This window comes from Hyperolius riggenbachi, chromosome 7, assembly GCF_040937935.1.
Source record: "Hyperolius riggenbachi isolate aHypRig1 chromosome 7, aHypRig1.pri, whole genome shotgun sequence".
NCBI classification, from domain to species: Eukaryota; Metazoa; Chordata; class Amphibia; order Anura; family Hyperoliidae; genus Hyperolius; species Hyperolius riggenbachi.
The window spans coordinates 101,454,709-101,475,978 of record NC_090652.1 but is presented as its reverse complement, the minus strand read 5'-3'; the positions used below and the strand labels follow the sequence as shown (position 1 = coordinate 101,475,978).

The 21,270-nt window shown below is 44.2% G+C and overlaps 1 protein-coding gene across 1 annotated transcript in view; it reads right to left on the bottom strand.

The window, feature by feature from the left end:
* Positions 1–301: 301 nt before the first annotated feature.
* Positions 302–21,270, bottom strand: part of LOC137524505 (uncharacterized) — a 356,391-nt gene continuing 335,422 nt past the window's right edge. The window contains exon 2 of the mRNA XM_068244457.1: positions 302–2,039. Within this exon, the coding sequence (XP_068100558.1) occupies positions 1,403–2,039 (637 nt within the window). The 3' untranslated portion in view covers positions 302–1,402. The remainder of the gene's footprint in view (positions 2,040–21,270) is intronic.

Here is a 21,270-nt window from a genome sequence, read left to right as displayed (position 1 = left end):
ACCTTATAAATACATCTGACAGTGTGTGGTGGCCTTTTGGAGCAAACATGTGCGTCTACAAAAAATGTTATTTAAAGCAAACAAAACACTGGTCATGTGATCTAAAGATTGTTAACTAATGGTGTCATGGGCATGTTCTCTGGTGGAGCTCCTGTTTTGCACAGCTGCTTCACCTTCCCAGTCATTGTTTAATTGGTAATGCAATAAAAACATTTAAATTGGGAAAACCCTAATTTTTCATAGATTTATTTGGGGGGGGGGTGGGTGCAATGGGGTCTCTTCAAACATGTATATGATTTCCATCAGCAAGAAATGAGAAGTGAACAAGATCATGACCTCCGCCTAGAAGACAGAAGTGGGTGCTAACAAATCATTAACATAGCTGGCGGCTAGATGGATCAGCTAGTAGAAGCTTTGACTTGATCATCCTGATTTCTGTCTCTTGGGAGGGGCTAATGATGAGTTGCTTACTTGCTTATAATTTTTTTTTTCAGCAGCTATCTAAAATAAATAATTCACAAAACAACATGAAGTATGTTTAAAAAACCTGACTTTTCAGCTTAAATAAACGATACAGACATAAGTGCTTCCATATTGTCTCTGCTCAGTGGCACTTTTTAGCAACTTTTTATGATCAAACATGTACAAAAGAAAATTAAATAAATGAATAAGGTGAGAAATGTCTAGTGCCAGTTTGACAAAATATACGTTATTAGATTTGTCATATTTGCTCTCCCGTAGTCTTTAAAAAATTGCAGTCATCTCCCAGTGTTTCTAAACCTGCTCCGCTCATCATGGTAATTAGAGGTGTCATTAAATAGACATGTATTCAGTGCAATTTGTCTCCATAAAAAAATGGTACATATTTGCTGTACTCGTTAACAATCTTTCACACATGTTTGGATTGAGCTAGTGCAATATTGATGAAAGCTACTGATTGGCTGGTATCGTGTACAGCAGAGATGTACCAATTACAGACTTTAATACCGGTATATGCACACAGGTAAATCACATGAATGGATTCATTTTCTGCTTGCGTTTATTTGATGCTTAGGTGAATAAAATTTAAATTTTATATACATTTTAATAAATACTTTTTTTTTTGCAAAAAATAATCTTTTTCCTATAACGGGCAAGAAACTTGTTTTCAGGAAACTCATTTTTATTATTTTGTACATTAAAAATGTTTTGGGTATGAGTGATTTACCTGTATTGCCATTCCAAAGTATGCACCAAACCCTTATAGAAATTAGAACTTTTTATAATTTTTTTTTCTTTTGAATTTTTTTCTTTCTTTTTACATTTTTATTTTTTTTGGCAAAATGGCAAATATTCTCTGCACACTGACAAGTCTTTCATTATTTCTCTAATCTTTGATTTGTAACAAGACCATAGGTCCATTTTAACCTTCCAGCTCCTCTTTTTCCCACTGAAAATCCTCCCCTGTCATTTGGTAGAACATAGCATTGAAAGGTTTGTAAAATTTCTTCAAGCGCTGTAGGACATCAGGGTCGATTTTAGGATGCGTCCGCCCTTTGGACTTTCCCAAGCACCTTGGGGCTCCTGTGTCTTCTGGCTTCTTTAGGCATGGGAAGCCTTTAGTCTTATTAAAATAAAAATGTTTCTCTGTGATGATCCGTTGGAGACCCAAGAAGTCTTGGACTCTGGCCAGCTCTTCTGCTGGATTGGTAATAAGACGTTCTCCGCTGACAAAAAGTATCTGGGAAAGGGGAAAATACTGCATCCAACTTTCCAAATGCAGAGCATAAATGCCTATCCTCAGTGCACTCCAAGAAGCATCAATCAATCCCAGAGTCCTGTTTTTGAATGCGAGGACTTCAAATGTTGGAATCTCGGGCTTCTTGGAAAGAGTCTGTGTGTAATCAGATATGGCACGGGTGACTGGGTTCCGCACCACCACAATAAGTTTGGTGTCTTTGGCCATTGAGTGGATCCGTTGTGGAGCCTCATTAGTTACAAAGTAACTGGGTGTCTTCTCCATGGTTATCTGCCCTTCTATTGTTCTTGGCATCAGATCTCTGCATAATAAAATACAGAAAAATGCATTAGGCATCAAAAAAATTATCCAAAATTCTGTAATATTTTAGATTTCAACAGACATTCTCTCAGCCTATCGCTCATGTAAGAGGTTATACTAGCAGAGTTAGACATTTATTTGAAGCATATTCACAGACGCAGAAAAGGAGAAACAAATTCAGAGCCTCAGAAAAAAAAGACCGGAGATTTATACCAAAGGTCTGATGAAAAGACATTGGGCCCCATCCAATTCGCTTTTTCTCATATTTTTCCAATGAAATACCTCCCACCATACAAGAAAATACTCAAAATAAGTTTGATGTTACTTTTTTACCATTTTACTATAGATTGGTGCCGAAATTATTTTTTAGATAAGAATAAGATGAAAAATTATCCCCTGGGAGAAAATGCAAGAGAAAAAGTTAATTGGATAACGGCCATGGTGGTATCTCATTCTCTAGCTTTCTTCCGAAATATCAATTTTATTAAGCACACATAACATAACACTTCCACAACCATTTAGGCTGGTTTCACAGTGAGACGTTACAGGTGCACGTTAGAGCAGCCTGTAACGCACCCCACCGCACAGCAATGAAAAATCAATGGGCTGTTCACAGTGCCCCCGTTGCGTTACAGTGTAACGCTGCGCCATAATATAACGTACTGCATGCAGTACTTTGTAAGCGGCAGAGCCGCGTTAGAGTGCTTGCACATGCTCAGTAAAGTTGGGGAGGAGCGGAGAGCGGCCGGGCACATGGCTAATTAATATTCACTGCACTCAGTGACGTGCAGTGTTTACTTCTTGGAGCGGCCGCTCTGTGCGGCGATTGGCCGGCAGGACCACGTGATGACGCATGCTTCCAAGAGTGCGCATCACGGCATCACGGACGCCAGAGTGAGCTGCACAACGCGGCTCACTCTGACGTTCAAAGCAGAGAGCACCAGGCGTTGCGTTAGGGGCTCGTTGTGCGACCATAACTTCCCATAAACGCAACGTCCTGGTGTGAAACCAGCCTTAATGTGTCCATAACACCATGCAGATCCTGGCTACACATAGAACTAAACTGGGTTCAAGGCCCCTTTTACACTTGCACTGAAAACCTGCATTGTGTTACCCTGTTCTACAGCAGGGAAACAAATTGACAAGACAGCTTGCACAGACAGCTTGCACACTAGCATGGAACAAAAGAGGTGCAGCTTTTTCAGCCCAGCCTTGTGCTCAAAGGAGTAATTATACCTCTTCAAAAATGATAGCATGAGGCCCCCTTTTTCTCCGAACCCCACAGGATTGGAAGCCGGCGAAAAGCAGCAGAGAGTGTTCTACTGTGAAGCAGGCCCTGGAAGCAGGAAAACATTACACACGCTCCTGCACACAGTTTTTGTTAGTGAATGGGGAGGTTTCTTTGCTAATTGGCTGCACTTGTGGTTGGGGAGAGGAAGGTGGAGGGGCCCTCAAAGCCTCTAGGCCCCCCCTGCGATTGCAGGGGTTGGAAGGGTGATTGCTACACCATGCTTGTAATACTGTGTAGACATGAGCCATTCTGCACCTGTACAATGTGTCCACGCTCGTTCATGTAGGGGAGCATGGTCCCGAAATTGAGGGGGTCTCAGTGCTGGAACAGTGAGGTGAAGGGGACAGGAAAAACCTCTGCAGGATCCAAGGTTTGCGTTAAACTTATTCCTGCATACTGTATATAAATACATGTTCTCAGCAGCCTTCCCTGTGACCACCAACAGCCGTTACGGACTTCCCAATCTCTTCCTTTGTAATATGCGACTGTCAGTTTTTTTGAGATTGCACCTTTACAATCCTTTTGTATGTTACCCTTCTAACGTGTTCGAAAAAAGACCCGAAATACATCAAACTCTCCCTTATCAGAGAAAGAAAGTGAATTATTCTTACTAACAAACTACAGGTAGGCGAAAAAACTGTGACTCCACCATCATTCATCATTTTTCTCAAGCATGGATTAAGTATTATATCTAACAACACATTTGATAGAAATCATGAGCTTCCTAATATACATTATAAGCACTGCGCACATTCTTTGTACGTTGCCATTTTTAAGACTACCTCCTAATAAATGCTGTCATTCAAGACTCATTCACACTATTATTGGCAATCAGGGTCACACGGTGGGTGGGGGAGTGGCACAGACAATGCGATCAGCTACTGCAGGGGTGAGTTGATCCACCCGGTGGGGCGGTGGCTGCTGTGCACGAGCCTGACTATTGGCTGAGGCAGTCATTATTCGCCGCCTTAGTCCGGCATGTGTAAGGGCCTAAAGAGTGGTGTGCATAACATTAGCAGGGATAAACCTTAAAGTTTACCTAAACTATAAATTCTAAAATCAAATATAGCCAGGATGATATTTATTATGAAAGTTCCCTTACTTTTTTACCCAATGCAGCAACAGCTTAAAGGGAACCTAAACTGAGAGGGATATGAATTTTTCCTTTTTAAACAATACCAGTTGCCTGGCAGCCCTGCTGATCTCTTTAGTTGCAGTAGTGGCTGTATCACACACCTGAAACAAGCATGCAGCTAATCCAGTCTGACGTCAGTCAGAGCACCTGATCTGCATGCTTGTTCAGGGGCTGTGGCTGATAGTATTATAGACACAGGATCAGCAGGAGTGTCAGGCAACTGGTATTATTTTAAAAGGAAAAATCCATATCCTTCTCAGTTTAGGTTCCCTTTAAGCAACAAGGAAGCACTGTCTGTGATAGGCTGGCCTGGAGGCACAGGCAGAAGCACAGTACCTCTCAGGCCACACCTCAGAAGCAAAGTACTTCTTCCCCCACCCACATAACACATTGGCCCTTATTTAACTCACTTTTTCTTCAGTTTCCTCCTACCGTAGGAGATAATTTTTCATCTTCTGTTTAAAATAACTTTTCAGCACTCTGCAAATGAAAAATTACCCCAAAAGTACCAACTTAGGAGAAAAACGGAATTGAATAATGATTATGGGTCTTTTTCAATTCACATTTTCTCCTAAATTTTCTCCTAAATGTCTTTTCCACACCTTATCCATAAAATGCATTTTAAAGAGAAACCGAGGTGGCTTGTAAGAATCCTATTAGCACACAGGGGCTAGTTCTGCATATAATCACCAGCCTCTGTTACTATACTGTTCCCCCCCAGGTCCCCCCCCCCCCCCCCGCGCTCTGCTTTCCCCCATAAATCAAACCGTCATGCTAGCGACACACAACGTGTCGCTAGCAGGCTGTTTACATGCAGACTGCCACTCTCCGCCGCTCCCCTGCCTCCTCTATAGCGCCGCTCCACCCCAGCGTCCCTTCCCTCCAATCAGCTTACATAGGCGGGGATTGAAGTGAAGCAGGGGGGGAGCGGCGCTATAGAGGAGGCGGGGGAGCGGTGGAGAACGACAGTCGGCATGTAAACAGCCTGCTAGCGAAACGCTGCGTGTGGCTAGCACGCCGGTTTGATTTATGGGGGACAGCACAGCAGTGCGCGGGGGGGGGGGGGGGGGCAGTATAGTAACAGAGGCTGGTGATTATATGCAGAATCAGCCTCTGTGTGCTAATAGGATTCTTAAAACCCACCTCGGGTTCTCTTTAAGCCACCAGCAAGCAAGAAAATACTCAGAATAATTTTGCCAGTGGTTTTTCTATTGCAAATTGCTGAATTATTTTAAACAGAAGATGAAAAAAAATATATATATATCTCATAGGAGAAAAATGTAATCGAATAAGGGCCTCAGGGTTGATTCATCAAACATCGGTAATACTATGGTGTTATCGTTAGTAACACATATTACCATAGCAACAGTCGCACTACTCTGGTACCGCGAGTTGGGCTACTGGCGTAACTCACAATGTTGAATGTAGAAGTGAAGGTAATGTTGCCATGCGCAATGTGTGCACCAAAGTATTACCGATGTTTGATGAATCAACCCCCCCCCCACCGATCTCTTAGCAAGGGAAAATAACTGCTATTGCAATTTTTCAGCACATGGGCAGAAGTAAGCATTAAAGTCAGTATTTTGTGGCACACAAGGTCAGTTTTTAAACACTTTTTCATGCCACTCTAATAATAATGTTTCTGCTAGAATATTTGCTCTACAAACGATCGATTTTGCACTTTGCAGGAATTTTCATGGTAGAAATACCAGCTTTTTGAGTTTTCCGTGAACTTCCACAAATTCATTCCCTTTGACCATTTATTTTCTCGAATCAAAATTAGCATTCTCAATGTGAAATTTACTTTGGTAAAAATTTGCAAGCAACACTGGTTGCACCACAGAGTGCAGCTAAGTCTGTAGTGCAGAGGCGTCGCTAGAATTCACTGAGCACCATAGCAACATTTTTTCTGGCCCCGTCCAGGCCCCATCAGCTACCCATTGTCTAGGAGTCCCCTACATGCCCCCTATAGCTTTCTGTAGTAGTCTAGTAGTCCTCCACATGCCCCTATATGTATCCCTGGTTGTTTAGTGGTGCCCCTATACAGTGGCGTACCCAGGGGGGGGTTACCGATGCCCAGAACCCCCCCCCTGCTGCAGGGCTAATCCTGGCTGCTATAGTCTTTTTTTTTACTTTAAAATTTCCCCTTAGTACTCCTCTACCCCATCAGCCTTCGCCCTAATCCCCCCTCAGTTCCACAAGGCAGAGGCAGGCAGGTGAATAGGAACTATTTTTCCACAGCGTAAGGACACACTGTCCTCACCAGCCGACAATAAATCTTTAGTACCGGCTGGAGAGAGAGAGCGGAAGCACTCGCAGAGGGAGGATGTCAGCACTGCAGGGGGCTGTGCCTGTGACAGCCGCACAGAGGTGAGAGAGTGGAGGAGTCAGCTCCAGGCACCAGGGCTCTTTAGCACAAAAACAGTCCAGGCTTGTGTGCACTGTGCAGGACTCTACTCATGTTTCCCCAGCACTCTGCTTCCATTAGGATGCAGGCTCTGCCCCGCCCTCTATCTTTTCCCGGCTGCAGAGACCAATTTGAAAGTGAGCTTCTAGCTCTGGCTGCAGTGACATGCTGTGTGACATGCTGTGTGACATGCTGCTGCCCAGCAGCAGAGTGAGGAGCAGAGGAGAGACTGATGCCAGATGTACGGGCTCCAGTTCTAACATGGCATCAGAGAGAAGGTGTGTGTGTGTGGAGGGGGGGAGGGGGGACATATACTTGTGTGTTGTCCATTGCTGTGTTTCTGAAAGTTTCACAAGGACCTTGCAAAGTGTCACTATCCCTTGATAGTGAGGTGAGGTGTCACTATCCCTTGCAATACTGATCACAATGATAATAGTGTACAGGGCAGTCTGCTATTGCAGAGATCAGTTGTACTGAGCATTGTTATGAAGGCTGATATTTGTACTGTGTGAGGTCCTGACTTGTTTATTGTAACCTCACTTGTCTGTGGCTGCCAGGAGGATTCTAAGTAGTCATCTCTCCTGCCCCCCTCCCCCCAAACCTGATATCTCCCTGTCTCTCTCTCTCTTTCCCCTGTGTCACCTCTACAGGATCTGACTATATATGCTGGCTAGCTACAGGGGGATCTGATGATATACACTGGCTAGATACAAGTGGGAAACTGGCTATATACACGTGGATCTGACTATATGCACTGGCTATATAAAAAGGAGATCTGGCTATATGCAGGGGGAATATGACTATGTACACTGGCTATATACAAAGGGGATCTGGCTATATGCAGGGGGAATATGACTATATGCACTGGCTATATAAAAAGGAGATCTGGCTATATGCAGGGGGAATATGACTATATACACTGGCTATATACAAAGGGGATCTGGCTATATGCAGGGGGAATATGACTATGTACACTGGCTATATACAAAGGGGATCTGGCTATATGCAGGGGGAATATGACTATGTACACTGGCTATATACAAAGGGGTTCTGGCTATATACAGGGGGAATATGACTATATACACTGGCAATATACAAAGGGGATCTGGCTATATGCAGGGGGAATATGACTATATACACTGGCTATATACAAGGGGATCTGGCTATATACCCTGGCTATATACAGGGAGGATCTGGCTACATATACTGGCTATATACAAGGAAGATCTGACTGTATACACTGGCTATATACAAGGGATCTGCGTATATACACTGGCTATATTTTTTTTGAGTAGATACAAGGGGGATCTGGTGAAATACAAGGGGGAATGTACTGAACGGGGAGTCATCTGGCTATATACTGTAAATAGGAATCATGTGGTTACCTATCCTACCTGGGGATCATCTAGCTACATATACTGTAAATGGGAGGATGGGGGGAGAGGAGGCTCCTCTCGCTACCTGTGAGATAAATGGGGGGGTCATCTGGTCACTTATACTAAAGGGAGGGGGTAATTTCGTTATCCATAATAAAGGGGGGTGATCTGGCTACCTAATCACTGCCACATTATATACATTTTGGTGAAACACTACTGCATCATGTGTATTTTGAAGGGAAACACTGCGCATTGTGTGTATTTAGTGGGCAAACGCATGCGCGGTAGTGTGCGGCTTGCCGTAAGAGACCTTTCAGGAACCCCCCCCTTGAAAATCCTGGGTTTGCCCCTGCTATAGCTTTCCCTGGTGGTCTTCTAGTCCCCACATGCTCCTATAGTTTCCCTAGTAGTCCAGTGGTCTCCCACATGCCTCTATAGCTGTCCCTGGTAGTTTAGTGGTTCCCTTATAGCTGCCCCTGTAGCCTACTGGAAAATCGGGGAGGGGGTGAGTTAATTGAGGACCAGCCCCCCCGGCTATGGGTCCCATAGCAGCCGCTATGGCTGCTATGGTGATCCCTATGCCAGAGCTGTAGAGTGTCCCTTTGATCTACCATGATTTTTTTATATAGCAGGAAGACAGAACAGCCATAGGAAACCCACAGGCTCCCTGCAGATTTGCTCTGGGTGGGATTTGAACCTTTGATTATGTCTGCCAGTCTAAGATGCTAACCGCTTAACAGCTTCTGGAATGAAGGAGGAATATTAAACGGTGTTCACTATATTCCAAGTGCTCAGCTGTGAGTCAGGCCAAGTAACGGCGTCTGTAAAACATAACTCTGCAAACAGCTATTTTTAACAAATAAAGCATGTCAAGAAATTTCATAACTTGCTTTCCACTGATTGAAGGCTACAATAATGCAGAAGTGACAGATCCTTTTTAAGCATCCTGTAATAGTCCATTTCCATAATGTATCTGTTACACTGCTTGTTGGTATCAGCTATTACAGCTTGAAAAGCTTTTACCCTCTGAGTACTCATGACAAATATGTTGATGTGACTGGCACAGGAATGCCTGTTCATCCTTGGCTGTAATTGTCTTTTTACAGCAGCAGTCAGCTCCAGCCTTCCTAAACTGTCTATTCTGAAGACCGCAAAAGAGAAAAGTCATCATATACAGAGCATGAAGTCTTGTGCAGGGGCGTAAATAGATTTATTAGGGCCCAGCTGCAAAAATGATAGCATGGGGCCCCCTTGGTCTCCAAACCTCATGAGGGACATGTGATCAGGAGCCGGCGAATGGCAGCAGAGAGTGTTCTGCTGTGAAGCAGTGTCTAGAAGCAGGAAAAGATTACATACGGTCCCACTACACACTACTCTGCATGTACCCGGGGGAGTGTATGTGGCAGGGACAGTTTTTGTGAGCGAATGGGACGTTTTTTGCTAATTGGCTGCACTTGTGGTGTAACTGAGGTGGAGCTTGAGGACCCAGTGCTAGTTTTACATGGGGGCCCCTAACACTCTATTGATATGGCGCCCCAAAACCTACCTAGGACAGCTGCAGTGTTAGAAAGTTGTAATATGAGTACAGAAAAAGTTGTTAAGGATCAATGAAAAACTAATAAGATGGATGAAGGGGGGGGGGCTGTAATGGGCCCTTCTGGTCCAGGTGCCCCAGTGCGGTCACAACATCTGGCTCCTCTATTGCTACACCACTGTGTGTACCCTTTAATCTGGCGCTGATTAGCTTAGGGTGCCCATGCTTTACTCAATATTTTGTGACCCAATCAACTTTTCAGTTCAATAATTTTAGCAAATTGAAAGAGAATGAGTGCAGCAACAAGGCCGTCTGGTCGATCCTTTGTTCGGGAATAGTGGAAAAATCTTAGTCGCAAGGCTCAATTGGCTGCGTGGCAGTAATAGCGTTTGATATCCTGATGACCCGCGGACCTCCGGCCTGTGTCCCCCCAAGTGCATACCTCCTAATGTTTGTGAGATAAGAAAGAGGGACGCTTAAGCCACACCCTTGCCACACCTCTAATCACGCCCCCTGTATAATGCATACAATATAGATTTCATTGGAAAAATATGTTGTTTTATAATTCAAACCACACTGCTCCTTTCTATCCTGGCTCATTTTCCTATATAAAAATATATATTTTTCCTATAGAAAATATCAGTTTAAAGTGAATGGGAACCCGTATTAAAAAAAAAAAGTCAGATACTCACCTAAGGAGAGGGAGGCTCTGGGTCCCATAGAGCATTCCCTCTCCTCTCCCGGTCCCCGCTGTTGTCCTGGCTCCCCCGTAGCGGTATTCGACCGTTTTGGTCAAATACCGATGTCTCCTGGCCAAAGGAAGGCTTCGGAAATGCTTCGGGAGCCCGAGTGCACCGAAGACGGGCCGCTCTACACTGTGCACGCGCGCGCGCTTTGCGCCGCCTGTCTTCGGGAGGACTCGGCTCCCGAAGACTTCTGAAGTCCCCTCGGTGGGGGATGTGAACGGAGGAGCCAGCGCAGCACCGGGGGCACCGGGAGAGGAGAGGGATGGCTCAATAGGACCGAGCCTTCCCTCTCCTTAGGCGAGTATCTGACTTTTTTTTATTTAATAACCGATTCCCATTAGCTTTAAAGGAATAGGAGGATGGGAATAAAGTTTATAGTCAATTAAGCACATTTTTCAGTAGAAACTACATATATTTGTATAGATCTGTGCATCAATCCTGAAAGAGGGACAAATGAGGGAGACAGAGGGACAGAAATATTGGGTCCCAAAAGAGTGACTGTCCCTTAAAAATTGAGACAATTGGAAGCTATGCCAAGTGTATAAGTGACACCCTCCCTCCTCCTGCCCCGTGTGTATTGTTAAAGAGGCTTTAGCGCAGTACATGGGGTGGGTGTCACTTATGCACTTGGTATAGCTCCCAGTCGTCCCTCGTATACAATTGTCCCTTTTGTACCTATATACCTGCGTGCCCCAAGTCAGAGAGGGATCTATCTACTGGTTGATCTGGCCGTACACTGAGATATCAGTCACCAGATCTCATTGACAGAGTATCCGTATATAGTTTTTACTAATACTCTAGTATTATTTCAGAATACATAGCTCCATAGAAAACAGAAGGACCAAGATATTACCAAATATGCACTTGAAATAATACAGACTCAGAGACAGTAAACTCTTTTCTGCTCACAACATATTATCAATTTGAATGCAGGCGCAAAAAACAACAAACACTGAATAATTTGTGAATGTTTTACCTTAAAGCTTTAGTTCAGCTTCCCTTTATTAATGCATAGTAAAGAGTAGATTTGCATTAATTAGCAATGCACATTTTTTGGTGCATTGCTTGTCTGTCCTTTTTGCAGTAACTATATTTGAAATTCTTGGCCAGTAAAGTGCTATATCTTCAGATAAAGCTGCTCACAAACACAACCACACAGTCAAGCCTTAATCAGAAATTGTCATACTGGAGTGTTATTGTGCCAGACAATGGATTATTACATGTGCTGGGAATGAGTAACAACAGTCCAAGCTGTGTGGGATTTTTAGACAGTCTGTACTCCAAAGCAAGTGTTGTTGCCATGGTTGCAAATCAGTGACATTTGAGTTTCCTGTGAATTTGGGAATTTCTAACTGGCTGTTGACTGAAATGGAAAGGCCATTTTCAATAACATTAGGTTACTAAAAGAGTAATTGTCTATGGCAATTTTATAATGAAAACATCATTTTCTTTCAATGTATATCATTAACTAAATAGGATTATTTTCTCTTTTTTTTCTCTCCTCAACAGCATTGGAGTTTGACTATGAATTGCATTATCCACAGCTCTGCACAATTCCAAGTAAGAAAGTGACTTCACCGAATGGGGACCGAGAGACCTGTAAAATTGTCACATCATTCGTCAGGAATATATAAGCTTTGGACAGTTATCATCAGTTGGACTTTCATAAATCCAAGAACGCTCAGATGAAATGTTTACAAGACGGAAGAGAGCAAAAGTAGATCAGGGTCTAAAGGACACCAGAGACTCCGGAGAATGACCAATGCTTAACATCCAGCGTATCATCTCTTTACAGATTTTATGCTGGAGATTGAGAAAGTGCGTTATGTGGGTGTTTATGACAAGTCAAACCATTTATAGAGAAAAGGGGACTGCAGCACTCATATACTATTCTCAGGGATCAGGAAAGTCTACAAAGACTAACTGCTAAAATGGGTGCCCCAGATATTATTTATGTCTCGCCCTGGCCCTGTGTGATTGAATGACATCTGGATGAATCAGACTGCTCTAAAGACTGTCTCCTGTCTGACACAGGTATTGAACAGTAGTGACAGAATTACTGTTTCATCATGTCCAGGCCTGGATTTAAGGCACAGGAGCCTATAGGCACAAATATCCTGGCACCCAAGACTTCACCCTCCATGGACCTACAAACCCCTGCCGAACCGCTCCGCAAGTGTGCTGGCTGGCCCAGCTGTCACTTCTCCCTTACTTCCTGACATAGGTAGCTACAGGTGCCCTTTAGTATTAGGTAGAGAGAGGTACCCTCAGTATTAACCTCCTGAGCGTTCTGGACGAGCTGAGCTCATCCAGAGACACCGGAGGGTGCCGCTCAAGCCCTGCTGGGCCGATTTTCACGAAATGCGTGCGCAGCCGAACCAAACAGTTCCGGCTAGCGCTAAGGGCTATATCGGAGGCGACTGACGTCAGAACGTCGGCTGACGTCCATGACGTCACTCCGCTCATCGCCATGGCGACGAGGAGAGCAAAACAAGAAGGGCCGCTCATCGTGCCGGAGGCGTTCAGAAGTACGGATTAGGAGCGCCCTCTAGTGGGCTTTCATGCAGCCAACTTTCAGTCATGGCTGCATGAAATAGTTTTTTTTTATAAAAAAAAAACCGTCCGGTCGCCAGCCTGGTGATTCTAATAGAACGCCAGGCAGGTTAAGTAGCTAGTGGTGCCCCCAACTGAAAGGAGATCTTAAAGGGAAGGTTCAAGCAGAAAAAAAAAATGAGTTTCACTTACCTGGGGCTTCTACCAGCCCCATGCAGCCATCCTGTGCCCTCGTAGTCACTCACTGCTGCTCCAGTCCCCCGCTGGCAGCTTGCCGACCTCGGAGGTCGGAGGGACGCATTGCGTACATTTTTACGCATTCCCACTAGTGCAGGAACATTAACAAATACATTTTTACGCATTACTGGTTCAATGCGTAAAAATTTACGCATTGAATCAGTAATGCGTAAAAATGTATTTGTTAATGTTCATGCACTAGCGGGAATGCGTAAAATTGTACGCAATGCGACCCGCCAACCTCCGAGGTCGGCATGCTGCCAGCGGGGGACTGGAGCAGCAGTGGGTGACTACAAGGGCACAGGATGGCTGCAGATGGCTGGTAGAAGCCCCAGGTAAGTGAAACTCATTTTTTTATTTTGCTTGGACATTCCCTTTAACAGTGGAATGCCGACAGTTCTCATTTACAATCTGCTCAGGACTCTGCATAGGGAAGGAGGGAGGGAGGAGCTTGGGGGGGCGAGTGAGCCGCCACTCCATCATCAGGCGCCTGTAGGCACATGCCTACAGTGCCTTATGGTAAATCCGTCCCTGTCTAATACACACTTTATTAGAAACAGCTGTACACCTGTTTATTTAGGCAAATGTCTAATCAGCCAATCAGTAGTAATGGACGAACATGCTCACTGGTGGACAGTTTGTGACAAACAACGATGGTTCAGCGGTTGCTTTTAATCGTGGACTTAACGCAAAGTTCATGTTTGCCAGATACTTTAATATGGATCCATTTTTGACCATTCACTCTTAAAGGAAAACTGTAGTGAGAAGAATGTGGAGGCTGCTATATTTATTTCCTCTTAAACAATACCAGTTGCCTGGTAGCCCTGCTGGTCTGTTTGGCTGCAGTAGTGTCTGAATCACACCAGAAAGAAGTATGCAGCTAATCTTGTCAGATCTGACAATAAGGTCAGAAACACCTGATCTGCTGCATGCTTGTTCAGGGGCTATGGCTAAAAGTATTAGAGGCAGAGGATCAGCAGGATAGCCAGGCAAGAGGCAACTAGTATTGTTTAACAGGAAATAAATATGGCAGCCTCCATGTACCTCTCTCTACAGTTGTCCTTTAACCTCCTTGGCGGTAGCCCCGCACTCGATCGCCGCTATCCGTCACGCCGCGCCGTAGGCGTGGATCGGGACTCCCAATGACGTCCCGACGTCAGTGACTTCTTCGAACGGGATTTCCTGATAGGAGATCGCCGAAGGCAATCGAAGCGGGCGGGGGATGCCGCTGAGCAGGGCCCAGGGCTCGCTACATGATTTAAAAACAAAAAAGAAAAAAAACTGCTGCGCTGCCTCCTGGCGGAATTTTTTAGACCGCCAGGGGGGTTAAAGGGAACCTAAACTGAGTTGGATATGGATTTTTCCTTTTAAAATAGTACCAGTTGCCCGACTCTCTCCTGCTGATCCTGTGTGTGTCTCTAATACTTTTAGCCACAGCCCCTCAACAAGCATGCAGATCAGGTGCTCTGACTGAAGTCAGACTGGATTACCTGCATGCTTGTTTCAGGTGTGTGATTCAGCCACTGTTGCAGCCAAAGAGATTGACAGGACTGCCAGGCAACTGTTATTGGTTAAAAGGCAACCTCTGTATCACTCTCAGTTAAGGTTCCCTTTAAGTCAGTTGGTACAGGACGCATATATGAAAAACAGGTGCCAGTAAAAAAGGGCACAGGGGATTGCCGCTAATGGAATGTTGCTAAAAACATCAATATTCTACTGTTGGATTCTGATAGTAAAATATTGGTAATGATTATCAATATTTTACTATGGCTAAACCGAAGCCTACTCTCACACAGTACCCTTACTCTACCGATGCCTAACACTAAAAACTTCCAGTGGTGCATAACCCTAACACCCCCCTGGTGGCGCCCTTCCCTGAACTCCCCAAACCTTAACACCCCCTCTGCCACACAGCTGCGATTTGCGGCAAAGAAGGTACATTTTGGCACCCAGAGGCGCCCAGTAGAATAAGCAATAGAGATGTTGCCAATTGCGATACATTTCCGAATGTGAATCAGGGTGAGAAAAGATATTACAATGGGCAAACACTGACTGAATTATTTATAAATGGTTATTGGAAAAAATAAGCATATTGATTCATTATGTTATATTCAGTAGAGAACCTCTTAAAATGCTCTACTTTTGGACCAGTTTTGCATTAATTTCAATGTACAGACTTGGACAAATCAACCCCCACTATGCTTTGTACAGTAGATCAAAAACATGGTGTAATGTTTGCCTAAAGAAGGATTGTACTAAAAATAACATAATTAATAAAATGGCTTTTTTTATTTATATTCTGAGTACTTTATAAATGATTTAGCCAGTGTTTGCCCCTTGTTAAATCTTTCTGCACCCTTCCCTCTCCCTTATTTATAATATTACATTTTTCATGGGCGGTGACATCTTTTGTGCTATCAAGTGAAGCTCTGCAGAATGTTTAGTGCTCTGATGCCAACAGAAAAAATATCTGATCTCCCAGAATGCCCTGAGAGAATTCTGCACAGCTAAATAGCATAGGCTGTGACATCACTGAGAGGGTGGGGCTACATACTAATATACAGTAATATATAGAAGTGTTTATGATGCGTAAACCAGAACAATTAATATAAAAGTGGGTATTCTGAGTAATTTACTGCATTCTACTGTGTCACTGCGGTGCCTCTTTAAAGGATACCACAACTGAAATGTGACATAATGAGATAGACATGTGTATGTACAGTGCCTAGCACACAAATAACTATGCTGTGTTCCTTTTTTTCCTTTCTCTCTCTGAAAGAGTTAAATATCAGGTATGTAAGTGGCTAACTCAGTCCTGACTCAGACAGGAAGTGACTACAGTGTGACCCTCACTGACAAGAAATTCCTCTTTTTATCTCTTTCTTGCTCTCAGAAGCCATTTTCTGCTAGGAAAGTATTTTATAGGTGGAATTTCTTATCAGGGAGGGTCACACTGTAGTCACTTCCTGCCTGAGTCAGGACTGAGTCAGCCACTTACATACCTGATATTTAACTCTTTCAGAGAGAGAAAGAAAAAAAAGAAACACAGCATAGTTATTTGTGTGCTAGGCACTGTACATACACATGTCTATCTCATCATGTCACACGTCAGTTGTGGTATCCTTTAAGTATATAACTTCAGTAAGAGCCAAAAAAGTTATTTGATCCAGTTCCAAGAGCCCGAACCATTTACTCAACTATGATTATAAAAGCAAAACGCCTTGCACCCCGCAATATGTAATGTAATCTCTCACACTGGCGGAGAGTCATTTTAGCAAGATTGCATGGCTCTGCTTGCTGTAGCAGAATCCTCTTTGTTCATTTGCTGTCTTCTCTGCACTTTGCTTAATAGGCTGAGTCTGACAGACAGAGCACAGACGGGATGTGCAAGGCTAGCGATCAGGAACAGCCACTTGAGCAGTATTTGTTTGCTATATCGAGTGAGTTGCCTATTAGAGGGAGGACGGCCAGGAGAGGACTCTGTGTATCTTTGGCCATGGGATGAGGCAGGACAGGACTCTGTATTGATGATGGATGAGGTTTGGCAAAGGCTCTTGCAGTGGTTTCAGAAGCATCATTTCCAGTCCCCTTAGCACTGGGCATCGCAGAAAATAACAGCATTAAACCAAAACTTTCAAGTCACAGTGATTGATGGGCCTGGGCGATATTGCTGTTAAGCAGATATCTGTAAATACATTTTCACCCTGCGTCTTTTATTGCTAGTGCCCCAAAGTCGTCTGTCTTGTGTGTTTGGGGCCTTTTAGATAAATGAATGTAATGAATAGGCAAATATGTGAGAACTAGCATATAATAACGGGCTGCAGTTCTCAGCATATTAGTCATCTTCTCGTATCACCATCAAGAACTCCAGAACTTCATCTGCCCAGGAATCTATGAAGACCTAATTGTAAGAGGATGCAAACTCCTCATGCAAATGACCTTACAAGAGTAATCTAAGTGTAATATTTAAGGCAATGTGAGGTTATAGACAAGACACAGAACATTTATACTGCGCTTTTCTCTTAGATATAAGAGATATTACCGTATTTTTCGGACTATAAGACGCACTTTTTCTCCCCCAAAAGTGGGGAGAAAAAGTGAGTGCGTCTTATATTCCAAATGTTTGAAATTTCGTATTTATATGGCGCCCGAGGCAGCACGTGCAGCCATTTGTCCCCCTTCTAAGCGTGGCCGTGAAGTGCTGGAGTTGATAGCCGCTGGTCAGATGCGGCTGCAGAGCGGCAGATATGCCAGGATACCGTGGCCATGATCTCTATGGATGTCGGGGAGAGAGCCGAGTTCAGCCTGTTTGGCTGATGGCTGGAAGTCTGAGGCATGTTATTAGAGCAGAGCGCAGCGGAAGGCGTTATTACCGATCCGGGATCCAGCCGACGAGTCCTCCATCTGCTTCTGTATCTTCAATACCGGCGCGCGCGGATCCTCGTCTTGTAACTTCCTGGTCTGTCGCTCTCGCACTGCGTGACCTCGGCGGCTCACGTGCGTCAGAGTCACGTAGTGCGAGAGCGGCTGACCAGGAAGTTACAAGACGGGGATCTGCGCGCGGCGGTATTGAAGATACAGAAGCAGATGGAGGACTCGTCGGCTGGATCCCGGATCGGTAATAACGCCTTCCGCTGCGCTCTGCACTAATAGCATGCCTCAGACTTCCAGCCATCAGCCAAACAGGCTGAACTCGGCTCTCTCCCCGACATCCATTGAGATCATGGCCACGGTATCCTGGCATATCTGCCGCTCTGCAGCCGCATCTGTCCAGCGGCTATCAACTCCAGCACTTCACGGCCACGCTTAGAAGGGGGACAAATGGCCACACGTGCTGCCTCAGCTGAGACCCACCAGCACCCAGCTTCTGCAACATCCGCAGTAAGCTGCTCTGGCTGTGACCTGGACATTACCCCCTTGCCTCCTTCAGCCTCTACTGCTGGTGCTTTGGATGGGCACTGATCTCACAGCCCACTCCACTGGCCCTCTCCCACATGGACACCTGCTCCTCAAAATTGTAAGACCTGTTACCTTTACCTATTCCTACTGTCTGTACATTGTTGTATCTGCTTGTAGTTTTGCTGCAGATTCTGATTTCTGTATAAATATTACTGTAGCTGTAATTAGTAGTGATGATTAATGGAGGTAATTGATGTGGTTAATGGAGCTGGTGGGGATGGCAGGGGGTTGGTGTAGCTAATGGGGCAGCAGGAGTTACTGTAGGGTAGTTAGTGAGGCAGCAAGGTTTTACTGTAGCTTAGATAGAGCTTGGGGGGGGGGGGGGGGAAGATCCACAAGACGCTCCTGTACCATGGACGCACCTAGGTTTAATGTATTATTTTTTTTCCCTCATTTTTATCCTCTAAACCTAGGTGCGTCTTATATTCCGGAGCGTTTTATATTCCAAAAAATACGATAATATCGTAGAGTGACCGAGATTAGGGGTATTGTTAGGATAAAGTTAAGTTCTGGGTAAATGAATGTATGTGTGTGTGTGTGTGTGTGTGTGTGTGTGTGTGTGTGTGTGTGTGTGTGTGTGTGTGTGTGTGTGTGTGTGTGTGTGTGTGTGTGTGTGTGTGTGCACATGTGCGCACACGTGTGTGTATTGGCAGTTTCTTATGCTGGGAATACACAATGAGATTTTTCTGTATATTTACTGCCGATCGATTTTCCGATTGATTTTCCATTTGTTTTTTTACTTATCAATTTCCATTCACTTCTTTGAGAAATCGATAAAAAAAAAAACACGATCGGAAATGAGATGGGACATGTCAGAAATGATCTATTTCCTGTGGATTGGAGTGTTTTGTGCTTAAACAATACATACAAATTGCACATGTGCAGTAGCCTGTGACTGGCCAAATCAGCCAGTTTTCAGAGAGGTGCTGCAGCTGAATGGAGGAGAGCGGAATGATGGCGAGGCCACAGAAGGACTGCAGTGATCTGAAAGAAGCACCAGGTAAGTTAAACTGCCCACATGTATTCCACTTTAGGTTAGTAATACTAGCCTCAGCACATAAAGCATATAAATGAATGCAGAGTCCCAGTTATCCGAAACTCTTTAATATTTGTGTGATATTGTAATGTACCATGCTTCACATAAGATCATAGACTGCATGCAATAATGTTAGTATTAAGCACAATCTATTATTATTTTGGGTACAATAGAGTTGGGACAGTCAATATATAAACTCAAAAAGAAAGGAGCCAGAGAATATAGGACTTTTACAAAATCAGGCAAGAAGCTTGATTGTGGAGGACCAAGCTACAGCAGATGCTTTGCTTCTATCTTCACCCAGGTGATGGATGCCCTTAGCTAATAATATAGCTCTGAGTTGTTCCCAGCTTACCCAGGGCTGGATTTACAGCTCAGGAGCCTATAGGCACATAAGTTCTAGTGTCACAAACTCCTCCTCTCACCGCTGGCCACACCCATCAAGTCACACACCCTTTTCTTAAGAGAAAAAACACACACAAGGTAATGCAGATATTACCAAAGACTAGAAGTAGACTAGACAATACAAACAATATGCAGCTACTGTATTATCAATGACATGCAGAATTTTACAACGCACTTTTAACCTAGCTTGTACAGAAAAACCTGGTGGAGTTGTTGCCTTTCACTCACACAGTGCTTCTAATTGGCTATGACAACGTTTCGGAAGCTTCATTATAAAGGTGCCCACGCCACACACTTATAGATGGCCACCAGATCGACAATCAGATGGATCCCTCTATGGTCACATTTGATCAGAGAGTGATCCATTAGCTTCCCATGCTCTGTACACAAGTTTGCAATCAATTTATGTGGAATGCACTGGAAAATCTTCCTGGTTGGAAATAAATGAGTACAATTTAGCAGTGGCGTAGCTAAGAAGCTGTGGGCCCCGATGCAAGTTTTACAATGGGGCCCCCCAAACACTCTATACGTAGCAATTGATACGGTTCACCAAAACCTACAGGGTCAGAGATGCAAGAAGGGGATGGGCAACACTTTGTTAATGATTATCACTATTCTAAGTCATTATTATGAGCACAGGACCAATAGAAAGCAAATACTGCAGTTGAGGGAGGGCCCCAAGGGGCCCCTCTGACCAAAAAGCCCCAATGTGGTCGCAACCCCTGCAACCCCTATTCCTACACCCCTGAAATTTAGTCTCCGGATTCCCACACTTGAACATTCTCCTTCTCTGTGTCATGAGTGGGTCAGCAAAGTAAGCCTAGCAATACTAGGACATTTTGCTTCTTGATACAGGCCTATGTCAGGGTAAGCCCTGAACCAATAACACAAGGGTCCTTATTCAATTACAGCGGACCTGAACTCAGAACATCCTCTCTGCTCCAAAAGTTACGCAACAGCATAATAAACGTTAAACTAAAAACTATTCTTTGTTACAGCTAATAAATCTGCACAGTTTCTACTTCCTGATTCATGGAAGCAGACATATGGTTAACAGCCTATGCTTTCAAATGGGCTTATCTGCCTTCTCTACCATAGGCAGTCATGTGACACAGAGGAGAGATCAGATAACAACTTGTGATTAGACACAAATGAAGGGAATTAAATAGGCTAAAGTCTCTAAATACATACAGGGTGCATTTCCCCATGCTGTCTTTCTGTCCTGTGCAAGAGTTCAGGTCCACTAATGTTTCTCCTGAAAATTCTCACAGGAAATGTTTGGACATTCTATTCTTTTAGCCCCTGGCAACTAAGAAAATGCTCAAAATAGGTTTAGTAATTGTAATTTTTTTTTCAAGAACAAACTCGGAGGTTTGTTGACACCTGAGGAAGGGCTACGCCTGAAACATGTTGTGCGCCTCTGCTTGCTCTGTATGCTGTTAATACAGTCACTTTAAGAAGCCTTTTGTGTTCCGTTTCTGAGTTTGTTCTAGTGTACGGGTCTGCAGGAGTGGTGTTCCTGCAGGGAGGTTGTACCGGCGTCCGGGTCTGGA